This window comes from Podarcis raffonei, chromosome 12 (assembly GCF_027172205.1).
Source record: "Podarcis raffonei isolate rPodRaf1 chromosome 12, rPodRaf1.pri, whole genome shotgun sequence".
Taxonomy (NCBI): domain Eukaryota; kingdom Metazoa; phylum Chordata; class Lepidosauria; order Squamata; family Lacertidae; genus Podarcis; species Podarcis raffonei.
The window spans coordinates 51348094-51361780 of record NC_070613.1 but is presented as its reverse complement, the minus strand read 5'-3'; the positions used below and the strand labels follow the sequence as shown (position 1 = coordinate 51361780).

At 45.9% G+C, this 13687-nt stretch overlaps 1 protein-coding gene across 1 annotated transcript in view; it reads right to left on the bottom strand.

The window, feature by feature from the left end:
• STAC (SH3 and cysteine rich domain) overlaps positions 1–10111 on the bottom strand; it is a 75341-nt gene extending 65230 nt beyond the window's left edge. Inside the window, exon 1 of the mRNA XM_053359510.1 lies at positions 9511–10111. Within this exon, the coding sequence (XP_053215485.1) occupies positions 9511–9627 (117 nt within the window). The 5' untranslated portion in view covers positions 9628–10111. The remainder of the gene's footprint in view (positions 1–9510) is intronic.
• Positions 10112–13687: the final 3576 nt, after the last annotated feature.

Genomic DNA, 13687 nt, shown 5'->3' with positions numbered 1-13687 from the left:
ACTGTATGTGAATACTGCACCTTGTCTGGATTCAATTGCTCCAACACAATGATGGGCAACTTCCAGCCCGTGGACCAGATTTTGGCCTGCAAGGTTGTTTCAGCCAAGCTCCACCCACCTGCTCTACACACCCACTTGTGGGGTAGGAAAGGCTGGGGCTCAACTGAAAGCAGGTTTGCAGGTCCTGCTGGTTGGTGGTGCCTGCAGAGCCTCTTGTGTTCTGCTTTCCAAGAGCTCGACAAGCAGCTGACGCCCAGGCCCTTCAGAAGTGCTGCACTTGGGAAGTGCTGAGCATAGGGCTTTAGGAAGCTTTGCGCAAATCTTTGACAGGTGCCAATCACCTGGCATCAGTATGACATCAGGTGATTGACCCAGGGGTAGTCCTGCCCAGGGGTCTCACAAGGGTCTACCTGGAGATTCCAGGGACTGAACATGGGACATTCTGTGTGGAAAGTGATGCTCTACCACTGAACTGTGGTCCTTCCCAAAGGGCTGTATGCAGTGAGCTGCTGTCAGTGCATGATTCTTGAACCCTCGTTCCAGGAGTTGCTCTCTGAAAGTGTCCTCCGAGGGAATTATTTGGGTGTTATATAGGGTGCAGTGAAGTCATAGGGGCATTCCAATGCTTTTTCTTTGAATTGGACCTAGTCAAGTGAGGAACTCAGACACTTTTATTGCTTTGCAAATAACAAAAACCAGAACATGCTGTAGTGCACAAATGTTCACAGCAGCCAGCTTTAGGATTTTGCACAAGGGGGTAGGAAGAGGCAAATGCTGTGAAAGGAGACCCTGATATTATGCAATAGGAGAAGCATTAAAATGTAAGCAGGGAATCTGCAACTTTCCAAATGTTGCTGGACTCCAACTCCCATAATCTCTGGTCTTTAGCCACAATGACTGGGGCTGATGGGAGCTGGAGTCCAGCAATATCCTGAGGGTCACTGGAGGGTCCCCATCACCATATTAGAAGCTCAGAACAGAACACTTGGTTAGAGTTTGATTAGAATTTTTCTAAAGACTCTGCACTCAACTCTCACCTGTAGCTCCCAGAAGCTGTCAATAATACAGTGGTACCTTGGATTAAGTACTTAATTTGTTTCGGAGGTCCGTTCTTAACCTGAAACTCTTCTTAACCTGAAGCATCACTTTAGCTAATGGGGCCTCCCGCTGCCGCCACGCCGCCGGAGCACAATTTCTGTTCTCATCCTGAAGCAAAGTTCTTAACCTGAGGTACTATTTCTGGGTTAGCGGAGTCTGTAATCTGAAGCGTATGCAACCTGAAGTGTTTGTAACCTGAGGTACCACTGTAATAATAATTTATTATTTATACCCGGCCCATCTGGCTGGTTTTCCCCAGCCACTCTGGATGGCTTCCAACAAAATATTAAAAATACAATAAAACATCAGACATTTAAAAACTTCCCTAAACAGGGCTGCCTTCAGATGTCTTCTTCTAAAAGTCAGATAGTTGTTTATTTCCTTGACATCTGATGGGAGGGTGTTCCACAGGGTGGGCGCCACAACTGAGAAGGCCCCCTGCTTGTCAGCAAGCGACAGCTGTCACACCTCAGGAATGGCTTTGACTGGCCAGCTAAACCATGTGAAGGTGGCTGATGGGTCTCAAACCCTCCGTGAGTTAGAGACTTCCCCTGCATGTGAAGACAGGCTCTGGCCGATGGAGTGGACAAGACCAAGAGTGGGTCCAATGGTCAAGAAGGTGGTTTCTGAATGTGTTAAAGAGGGAAGTGAGGGCAAATGGGGCTCATTGGCCTACATTGGCTCCCAGTACGTTTCCGAGCACAATTCAAAGTGTTGGTGCTGACCTTTAAAGCCCTAAACGGCCTCGGTCCAGTATACCTGAAGGAGCGTCTCCACCCCCATCATTCTGCCCGGACGCTGAGGTCCAGCGCTGAGGGCCTTCTGGCGGTTCCCTCATTGCGAGAAGCAAAGCTACAGGGAACCAGGCAGAGGGCCTTCTCGGTAGTGGCGCCCGTCCTGTGGAACGCCCTTCCAGCAGATGTCAAAGCGATAAACAACTACCTGACATTCAGAAGACATCTTAAGGCAGCACTGTTCAGGGAAATTTTTAACGTGTGATATTTTACTGTAGTTTTGGTTTTTATGGAAGCCGCCCAGAGTGGCTGGGGAGGCCCAGCCAGATGGGCGGGGTATAAATAATAATATATTATTATTATTATTATTATTATTATTATTATTATTATTATTATTATTATCATCAACCTGAGAAGGTAGCTCATCAAGGAGCAGGAAGTCAGGTCCTGCCTTGTATGTCATCTTTGAGAGAAGAAAAGGCTAGGGAGTAAATCCGGAGTGCAGTCCCTAAGACGGTTGGATGGTGCTTTGTACACCTCCTTCTGGCAACTCCTGTAGCTGGTGCTAAACGTATTGCTCTGCTTTCCTTTGGACAACATCAGTGAGGCCGAGAGTGGAGCCCAGGACTTCCATGCCGTCTGCCCAGGATTGTGCCCTGGGGAGATCACTTCCGTGCTGCTAAAGCAGCGGTTTGACTTCACCCTGGAGGTCCATTGTCTCTAAAGACAGACAGATACCAGCAACAGACATGGAGCCTAGTATGACTTCACTTAGAATAAAATACCCCTTTCCCTTCTCATAGTAAAGGATGACTGAATCATAGTAAAGCACTGATAAATTTAACATGAATGTGGTAGGATTCTACAGAAACCGCTCTAAAACTCTGATGCAATTGTAAACAGATCATTACATTCCAATAATTACAATGCCAAGATAAATTCATTTCTATGATTCCTTGGGTTATAATTTTTAAATTGAAGCTTAAGAGACAGGAGTCAGAAGAGACAAGTAGAAAGATTTGAATGAGAAGTTATAGGAGAAAGCATTAACTGGCCAATCTCTCCTGAAAGAGGAAAGTTGAAAACTCTTCCAGAAGTCAGGATTGGCTCCATCCCTAAGAATATTGGTAAACATACAAACTGGACCCATCAAACTCTACCAAAGCATGGACTGTATGTATAGAAGAATATTTAGAAGAATCACAAAACCAAGCCGTAAAATCTATAATCTATCATGTAATAAACTATCATGAGAAAACTAAAAAAGGGAACGAGCAAGCAGCAAGCAAATATTATCCAAGATCAACACTGCACTTCAAATAGTAACTCAACAAAAATATCCCAAGTACTGTATATTATAAAGGTTAAGAATTCGTGTCAAATAGCAGAAATGCCTATATACAATAGAATATAGATAAGACCAGTCCACCACCTATATAATAAGCTGAAGCAGACAGGCAGACAAACAAATAGATAAAAGTAATTAAAAGAAATAATTCAGGATTGTTGCTAGCAATGGGATCAGATATATTAATGGCCCAATATGCTGTCTCCATAGGATCAGATTTTATGCTACGATGCAACAAGTGCAGTGGTGATGGCTGCTGACCAAGTCCTAATATAGTAAGTGTCTATCGGCAAACACCTCCCTAGCTTCTGCAAACCATGGCTTTTTAGGTTTAGGTTTCGTGTGCCAGGTATATATCACATACAGCAGTAAGGTACGATGTGATAGTAAACAGAGTGCAACCATGCAACCTCGGGGGTGTCTGTTACTGCTAGTTCTACTGAAGTGCAAGTTAGACTTCATTCAACCAATTAAGGCAGATCAAGTTGTGTGACCCTTGGCAGTTTTATGGGCTGGAGTCAATACTAAGAAATGCACTCAGAATGAAGCAGGTGGAGTGTTGTGTGAAATGCTAATCAGATGTCGGCACAGTACCAGTAATTTGAATAAGGGTAGTAGAATCTGGCCTGTAATTTTGGGGAGACTCATACCTAAATCCAAGACACATTTGCTTAGGGTGATGGAGAATGACCAAGTACGCGTGGTTAGGATTTGCTTCCTTAAAGGATCAAGTTTAACTAGGCAGGCTGCAAGTGTTTTAAAACAAACGTCAATAGGTTTCATTTGCAGGTAACCCTAAGCCATGGTTTGTTTTAGACAACTTGCAGATGAGCAAGCAAGCCACATCGATTCTCCCCAGCTTTCTTTGTTTCCCATCAGCCCTTGCCTTGGGCTCTTCAGCTTTGCAAACCGCCGAGACCATATAACACCGGTCTTGAAAGACCTACATTGGCTCCCAGTATGTTTCCGAGCACAATTCAAAGTGTTGGTGCTGACCTTTAAAGCCCTAAACGGCCTCGGTCCAGTATATCTGAAGGAGCGTCTCCACCCCCATCGTTCTGCCCGGACACTGAGGTCCAGCTCCGAGGGCCTTCTGGCGGTTCCCTCACTGCGAGAGGCCAAGTTACAGGGAACAAGGCAGAGGGCCTTCTCAGTAGTGGCGCCCGCCCTGTGGAACGCCCTCCCATCAGATGTCAAAGCGATAAACATCTACTTGACATTCAGAAGACATCTGAAGGCAGCCCTGTTCAGGGAAGTTTTTAATATGTGAAATTTAGTGTATCTTTCATCTTTGTTGGAAGCCGCCCAGAGTGGCTGGGGAAACCCAGCCAGATGGGCGGGGTACAAATAATAAATTATTATTATTATTATTATTATTATTATTATTATTATTATTATTATTAACTTCTGGAGTGCAGTGGCCAAACTCACTAGGGTGAATTACAGCAATTTAAAAATACAGTATCAAAATGAGTTTTAAGCAGATTGGTGCAATTAGCACAACTCAGTCCCACCTCCCACCCCAGTTCAAGCTGATCTGTAGCTCACAGCCATTTCTCACAACCAGCAGCATCACACGGTAACACTTCATCTCGACTGCAGCCTGACAGTTGGAGAGTGCATGTTTGGAAGGGGGTGGGGAAATCTTACTATACAAAATAAAACTGGAATGCAAAGGAGAGGCCAGTTTACGTTTCTTGCCAGCATGCTCTTTGAGTTTGAATGCATCGATGTATTAACCCACCTTAAAACCCTCTACCTGCAGCTAGACGTGATTCATCTGGTGAAAAACTTGGTAGCTAAGTTGGTAGAGACTGAGACTCAGGCTCATGGGTTCAAACCCCATGTTGGGCAAAAGATTCCTGCATTGCAGAGGGTTGGACTAAATGACTCGCGCGGTCCCTTCCAACTCTACAATTCTACGATACAGTGATTCTGCTGATTGGCATTCTGTTATGGTTTAGTGCAGGGATAGAGGTCTAAACCACTGAGCCTTTTGGGCTTGCCGATTGAAAGGGCGGTGGTTCTAATCTGCGTGATGGGATGAGCTCCTGTTGCTCTGTCCCAGCTTCTGCCAACCTAGCAGTTTGAAAGCACGCAAGTGCAAGTAGATAAATAGGTACCACTGTGGCGGGAAGGTAAACGGCATTTCCGTGTGTTCTGGTTTCCGTCATGGTGTTCTGGTGCGCCAGAAGTGGTTTAATCATGCTGGCCACATGACCCAGAAAGCTGTCTATGGACAAATGCTGGCTCCCTTGGCCCGAAGGCGAGATGAACGCTGCACCCCATAGTTGCCTTTGGCTGGACTTAACTGTCCAGGGGTCCTTTACCCTTTAGTGCAGGAATGGGGAACCTGTGGCCTTGCAGATGTGTTGGTCTTCAATTCCCATCAGCCCCAGTCAGCGTGACCAACGGTCAGGTTTGATAGTTGTAGTCTTACCGTATCTGGAGGGCCACACATTACTTATGCATGGTATAGTGGTTAGAATACCTGACTAGGCCAGGATCAAATCTCTGCAACAGTGAAAGTCCACAGACTTCACGAAGGATTAGATCCCGCAAGAGACATCCAGAAAATCTAATTATAAATGATGTAGGCTGAATGGGGCAGGAGTGAGGGAAGAGTTATGAAAAAGTGTCCGATTGCAACTATCCATTAAATAGTAATTTGAAAATAATTGCACCAAGGATCACTTGCAATCCCTTCTCAAATGACAGGTACTTGGCAATAAGCCTCATTTATTTCAAAGAACTTTTCTCAGAAAGTGAAGAAGTGCCCACTGTGTTCTTGGCTCTCTCCCGGCCTTCTTTCTAAGGCCAGAAGGAAGTAAGAAGATCTGCAAGAGCAGTTGCTTTTGCATGTTTCAATGAAACAGTGCTAGGAACACACATGTAAAGGACCTGTAGGAGCAGCCGCCCTGGAGCGCAGGTCTCACAGTTAAGGCCAAAAGGCAGCCATGGAATTGCAAAAGCCGCCGCCTTAGTGCTGTGTTTACAAAGTGCACCACTATAAAAACTGCCTGACTTTGCCCTTAAACCTGGGATCTGTACTCCAGAAACGAAAGCTGCCACATGAGTGTTGCACCCATGGAAACAAAACATCCAGTTATGATATCTGCCTGTTACACTTGTGGGTAGGGAAGAGGGAGCAGTGTACTGTTCTTCCCTCCCCTAATTATTTATCTACAAAGCGGGAGTATAAAGCAATTTCAGATTAAGCAGTAACCAGCAAGGATCTGAAACATTTTTTTTTTTGGGGGGGGCATGTTTCTGTTCTCCAACCCTCTAACACGAATGCCCCTGGCCAAGATAGAACAGGGGCCATTGGAGAGCATTCTGGGATTCACAATGGAGTGGATAAAGTTTCAGGATGGATGAAGAAAAAGGACACATTTTCCCTTTCCCCTTATCTTGAAACCTTCCCCTGTTGTGCTGTATAACATCAAAGGCTCTGCAGGTGAGGAGCAAGGGGGCCGCCCGAAGGCGCAGGGGGCCAGAGTGGAGTGCAAGCGTTTGCAACATGCTTGCCTTCTCCTGCGAAAAGGGGCATGCGTGCCGGCTGCCTGGTCTATGACCGTAATAAATTGATTGATTGATATAACATCAAAGGACACCAGTCTGGGACTGGCTGCCACCCTTTAATATTTTTAATAAAATGAACATATATAAAACTTCGCCATCAATGCCTGCAGATGTGTACTAATAGTACAACCCCAACATGTGTTTGTTTGAGCCAATTACCAAAAGGAAAACTAGTATGGATATTTCAGAAAAGCCATGGTTTCCCACCTGATAAGAAACAAACTCCAGAATGCCCCATGTAGTTTATCATTTCTTTCCAGATTTAACAATGGAAGGTGCAACACTGGCTAAAATTGGTTTCAATGGCAATTGGTTTCAAACTGATGATTATTTGTGGAGCCAACATTTTAATTTTGCCTAAATGAAAAAACTGACAAAATAAGAATACAGATCTTTAAAACGTGTATTTCCAAACGCACATTTGAAATCTGAAAGAGATTATTTCACTCCTCCTAATTTTGTTTTCGACTGTTGTATGAATATTAGCAAACTTAGTTGGAAAACTGGCATCACATTGTTATACCACAACAAAACTAGTAGTACATTTTACATTCTTCATTAGAAGAAAACACCAAAAGTACTCCACAAATACGTTACTAAATAATACCTGATGTTTAAAAGCCCTTTTGAGTTTTTAAGAACTATTGTGTCTGGCTGAAAGCAAAATTACTAGCATTTGAGACCTTGCATCAAAGCCTGAAGGACCAACAACACACTGGTGCTTACATTTATGTTTTAGCATTCCATGTGTGTATTTTGAGAGGTGGATACACACAATGAACTCTGCATTGTGTGAAATATATTCATACACAATATTTCCTGGATAGCTCAGTTGGTTAGAGTGTGGTTCTGATAATGCCAAGGTTGCAGGTTCGATCCCTGTATGGGACAGCTGCATATTTCTGCATTGCAGGGGGTTGGACTAGATGATCCTCAGGGACCCTTCCAACTCTACAATCCTATTTAGATCTACGATCTAAAATATTTTGCTTTGTGCCCAAAGTGCATACACCCCTCCACATCAAATCATAGTTCAGTGATGTCCAAACTTTTTTCAAAGAGGGCCAGATTTGATGAAGGGCCATAGAGGCCGACCAAAGGGCCAACCAAATTAGACCAAGTTGATGACCTTTTTTTTAGGATTGAAGTTCTTGAGCTTTTTAATTATTTTACCCCAAAGTTGTTGAGCTTCTTTTAGGATTGAAGTTGTTGAGGTATTTTAAGGATTTTACCCCAGGGGAAAAACTGCCACAGGGGCCAGATTAAACTGACCAGCGAGCTGAATTAGGTCCCTGAAACGGACTTTGGACATGTCTGTTATAGTTAGTTACTATAAAAGGTAAGGAGAAAATTAAACCCTATTTATATTTCCTGAGTTTAGGCTGCAATCCCGTCATCAATTGCCACTGACTCATATATATCTCCCATAGATTTGGAAGGAAGTAACACATCAATAGCTATAATCAAGACTTTATGGTGCTGTAGCCACAAGCAATGCACAATCCCTCTTTGACAGCATGGTGGCAAGTCCATTTGTCCACATGACCTCCTCATTCAAAGCACAAACTTCCATCCTGCTGAATACCACCTTTGAAGTGCCAGTTAGGATCATATCAACTTCCACAAGGATGCTCAAGGCCTGTCAAGGTGGCTACAGCGACCATTATCCATTTTACCCTACTAATAGTAATACTATTCTGGAGGAGCGTTCCAAATCTATTCCACTTGTAACAGGAGGGGGTGACTGTAAAATGGCAAGGTGCTCATTTGGGAAGATGCTGCAATCCTTTTCAAAGGGTGTGCCAAAGAATTGTGGCACATCACATCACTAAAATCCGCTATGGCAAATGTGCGGGTTGGTCTTCTGTTAAATTACCAGGGCACAAGGTCTATGAGAAGTTGTGTTTATCAGCAGAAACACTAATAGCTAACAAGTTGTTTTAGGTAACTCCTGCCCCTTACGTCATGCTCCTGTTAAACAGAAGAGCATCCTTCTGCTCTTCCTTCTGCTCACTTACAGATCTTTGTTTCTAATTCAGGTAATCCACTCAGAAACTTCTCACCTATTATATCACTTAATTTTGAGGGACGGAATGCAGAACAGAAGCATCGTTTTCCTCAATCAGGTAAGCCAAACCAGGCCAATAAAATATGATTTTTGGGGGAGGCAAGAGGGGGGTGGTCCTGTTTGTCATGCTCTTTATATATGTTGGAAGCCGCCCAGAGTGGCGCCCACTCAGATGGGCGGGGTACCAGATAATAAAATTATTATTATTATTATTATGGATGGCAGTTCTTCCCCTACAATAGCAGCTCTTCAGCTAGACTTCAGCTCCTGACCTATTTATCAGCTGAATGGCAAAGTTCCTGGAAAGACATTTTTTAACATACACACACACACAGGCAACTTTCCTATAATAAATCTGTCACAGTCTATTTCATGAGGATCAACACGTGATGCCAGAGCAACCGGAGTGCCAAACAGAGGAATGGTCTGACAGAGTGCTTTGAAACCTCTCTCTCCAGAAAATAAATGCAATAAGCAAACTAATTCCTAAACCCAGCCAGGTACCCCCTCCCCGCCCGCCCCGTTCTTTCCCAGCTCTGCCAGGTGAATGGCGAGATCCCACCTCCAAGACATTTTTGCAGGCGCAAAAGGAGGACGGGCACGTAAGCGCGCCTGGCCATGGAGAGAGATCGATCCCCTCTCCGAATAGGGATCCACGGATGGGAGCGATCAGGACCGACCTTGGATTCCTGGCTGGTGGTGGAGGCAGGCGAAGGCGGCTGCTCGGGGCTCTCCGGGTCGCGGTCCTTCTCCACGTCCTCCGGGCTGACTTGTGTCGCGTCGCTGGGCGGAATCATGTTGGCCTCTCGGACGGAAAAGCCTCCGTCTGGGGAGGCGGCGAGAGCTCCGGGAGCCGCTGGTTTATTTCACGTGCTCCGGCTTGGCCATTCCTGCCCGGCGAAGGAAGTCTCCTCCGGCGGCGCGGCGCGGGTCTTATTCGCAAGTGGGGGAGCTCCTCGCCGCCTCCCCAAAAAAGGCTGCCCGCCTCCCCCGCCTTCCTCCTCCTCCTCCTCCTCCTCTGCCCTCCTCCTCGCCTTCTCCTCCACACACACACACACGCCCCGCTGCAAGTTAGGGATCGCTCTCTCTACGGGCGGGAAAACTGCCGCTCCGCGCCTTCTCCCCGCGTCCGCCGGGCGAGGCGTGCCGAGCGGGGAGTGAGCCGGCGCGTAACGCGTGGAGCCGCCGAAGGAGCGGGGAGGAGGAGCCCGGGCGCCTGGCGCGGAAGAAGCATGTGCCGCCGTAGTAGTGGAAGGGGAGCCATGTGCAGCCCCACGCCGCGCTGCCGGAGGAGCCCCCGCCAAAGCGGAGGGCGGGAGGACGAGCCTCCGCCGCTGTGGATCACATTCTGGATCACGCTCGTCTTTCTGCATTCTGGATCGCGCCTTTCTTGCTGTCGCAGACTTGTAGAGGGGTCCCCGAGGGTCATCTAGTCCAACCCCCTGCGAGGCAGGCATCTCAGCCAGATTGTACACGACAGGTGGCCATCCGATTTCTGCTTAGACATCTCCAAGGGAGGAGGGACCATCACCTTCGGAGCTTTACTGTCAGAAAGTTCTTCCCGAGATTGACTAGGAATCTTCCCTCTTGTTGTTGTTTATTGAATTTATATATAATTCTTCCCACTTGTAACTTGAATCCATTGGTTGGGGTCCTGGCCTCCGGAGCAGGAGAAAGCAAACTTGCTCCCCATCTTCCCTGTTTAGCTACAGTGGTACCTCAGGTTACAGACGCTTCAGGTTACAGACGCTTCAGGTTACAGACTCCGCTAACCCAGAAATAGCACCTCGGGTTAAGAACTTTGCTTCAGGATGAGAACAGAAATCGTGCTGCGGCAGCAGGAGGCCCCATTAGCTACAGTGGCGCTTCAGGTTAAGAACAGTTCCAGGTTAAGAATTAACCAGAACGAATTAAGTTCTTAACCCGAGGTACCACTGTATTTGACATGGCTATCATATCAATTCTTGATCTCCCTTTTCCCAGGCTAAACATGTCCAGCTCCCTCAACCATTCCTCATAAGGCTTGGTTTCCACACCCTTGATTATCCTGGTCACCCTCCTCTGCACACGTTCCAGCTTGTCAATATCCTTTTTAAATTGTGGTGCACAGAACTGGACACAGTACTCCAGTTGTGGCCTGGCCAATGGTCTGTTATTTCCCTTGACTTCTGTTGATGCAGCTTAGAATCAGAACTGTAGAGCTGGAAGGGACTGTGAGGGTCATCTAGTCCAACCCACTGGAGGGCAGGCTCAGGTACCTGCTGGTACATGTGTACCCACCCCTTATGGGATGTGCAGCCTGGTTCTCTTCATGTTTACTAGAAAATAAATCCCACTGAGGTCAGTTGTGCTTCTTGCCATGTGCTGCGAGGAGCACATCCCATTAAGCCAGCTAAACTTCCTTCAAAGCACATTAGTATAGAATCAGGCAACAGCAAGTGCACAATAGGGATAATTTAAAATAATATGTTTATTGCTCTGATAGCTCATCCTTCCCCTTCAAGGAGCTCAGACTGATGTAAATGTGACTCACATTCCTTTTATTCACACAACACCAGCCCTGTGAGCTTCATGGCTGAAAAAGGATTTGAACTCCGGTCTTCTCATTTGTAGGCAAAACCTTATCATGAAGTTACCCATTCTAGACAAAAAGGCAGGGCGGATGAGGATGAGGATGAGGAAGGGCAATAGCCTTTATTAACCTCACTCTGGGCTCCCTCAGATGACTTGCTTTTGAAGCATTCGGCCTGACTTACTTGCACAATGCTTCTGCGGAGGTTAGACAATGTCTGTTGAGCTTTTGCTCTGCTAGGTGGTTATATGTCTTCCTGTTAACCGTTAGCTCACCGACACACTTTCTGGTGCATTTTCACATCACTTTCCTAACCACAAAAGCTGTGTGAGCGGGCCTTAGGTGAATTTGTTGGCTTCAATTGACAAGAAAGGAGATTCCGACTAAACATCAGGGAAAACTTTCTGACAGTAAGAGCTTTTCGACAATGGAACGGTCTGCTCCAGGCGGTTGCAAACTCTCCTTCCTTGGAGGTTTTTAAGCAAAGATTGGATGGCCATCTGTCATGGATGCTTTCGCTGAGATTCCTGCATTGCAGGGGGTTGGACTAGATGACCCTCGGGGTCTCTTCCAACTCTACAATGATTTATGATTTATGTGAGCTATGCTATTCTAGCTGCAGGATCTAGGGACAAATAAGCACTGATGAGACAAAGCCTGTGACAAAGGATGATTCTTATTTCCTCACATGTCACGGTGCATGAGCACTGAGGGATGCCGTTTAGTGTGAAGCAGGCAACAGTAACTGCATGCAAAAAGGTATCATCAGTTACTGCTGTCCCTGGTTGGGGATGAAGATGCACAAGGGCCATGGAAAGGTCAAATAAGGCATGCCTGTGCTTCATAGGGCAGTGTCTACAGGTTGCTACAGTGACAATGCTAGCACTCAGGGGACTTACTGAAGCATATGACCTCTGTTATGAAGGCCTCTGGCATTAATACACATTCTTTATTTTGTTCTTGCTCTCTCCCTCTCTGGTTCACTTCAGAGGCTCTTCTACAGACCATTGTTTGGAGAATCGCATGCATCCTTTACCTCCCTCCTCTTACTCAAATTCCACCCTCTGTTTCCTGTTTGCTGTGACCATAGTTTCCTGTGACTTCAAAATCAGGTTTCTGAAGTTAGCGCAAACCTCCAAGCCATGGTTTGCAAACTCACTTCAAACCACGGAGATTCTTTTCCCCAATCCTGACATATTTTTTTTAATCTACAGCAGCTTCATTATTAATGCAGCTTGTTTAGCCATGTACATTGTTTAAAAAGCATCCACAAACCGAACTGCATAATACTGATGATTTATATGAGGCAGAAGGCAGGAAAAGGATCAGCATGACATTGAAACTCTTGTTTGGATTGTCAGATCTGGCAATTAAATAAAAAGCTTTTTCACTGTTAAGCAAAGAGCTGCAGAAAGAATTCACAATACATATGGCACCCAACAGATCTGTTAACAGTCAATAAATGGAGGGCAGAACTGCAAAACAGCAAGCTGCCATAGCCTTACATAGGAGCAGAAGAGCCTTCTGGATCAGGTCAGAGGTCCATCTTGTCCAGTGGCCAACCTGACACCTGTGCGAAACCTGCAAGCAGAAACGACACTCTCATATTTGCAACAGCCCTCTTGTATTTGCTATTTCCAGCAAAGGGCATTTGGAGACACACAGGCTCTGAAAGTGGAGGTAGAATAACCACAGTCACTAGTGGCACTGATTTATCCTTTTGCGAATATGTCTAACCTTTTTTTAAAGCCATCCACATGGGGGGCCATCTATTGTGGAAGGAAATCCCACTGCTCAATGTGCTGCTGTGTGAAGTACTTTCTTCCGTCTGTCCTTAATCTTCCAATGTTGTATGTTGGGTATGTTTAGCCTGAAAAAGTAGAGATTGAGAGGAGATATAATAGCCACCTTCAACTATCTCAAGGGCTGTCACACAGAAGAGGGAACATGTTTGTTCTCTCCTGCTCTGGAGGGTAGGATTTGAACCAATGCCTTCAAGTTAAAAGAAAGGAGATCCCAACTAAACATATGGAAAAAACTTTCTGACTGTAAGAGCTGTTTGGCAGTGGACTGGACTCCTTTGGGTGGTTGTGGACTATCCCAGAATTGGTGTAGTGGGTTAAGAGCGGTAGACTCGTAATCTGGTGAACCAGGTTCACTTCCCCGCTCCTCCACATGCAGCTGCTGGGTGACCTTGGGCTAGTCACACTTCTCTGAAGTCTCTCAGCCTCACTCACCTCACAGAGTGTTTGTTGTGGGGGAGGAAGGGAAAGGAGATTGTTAGC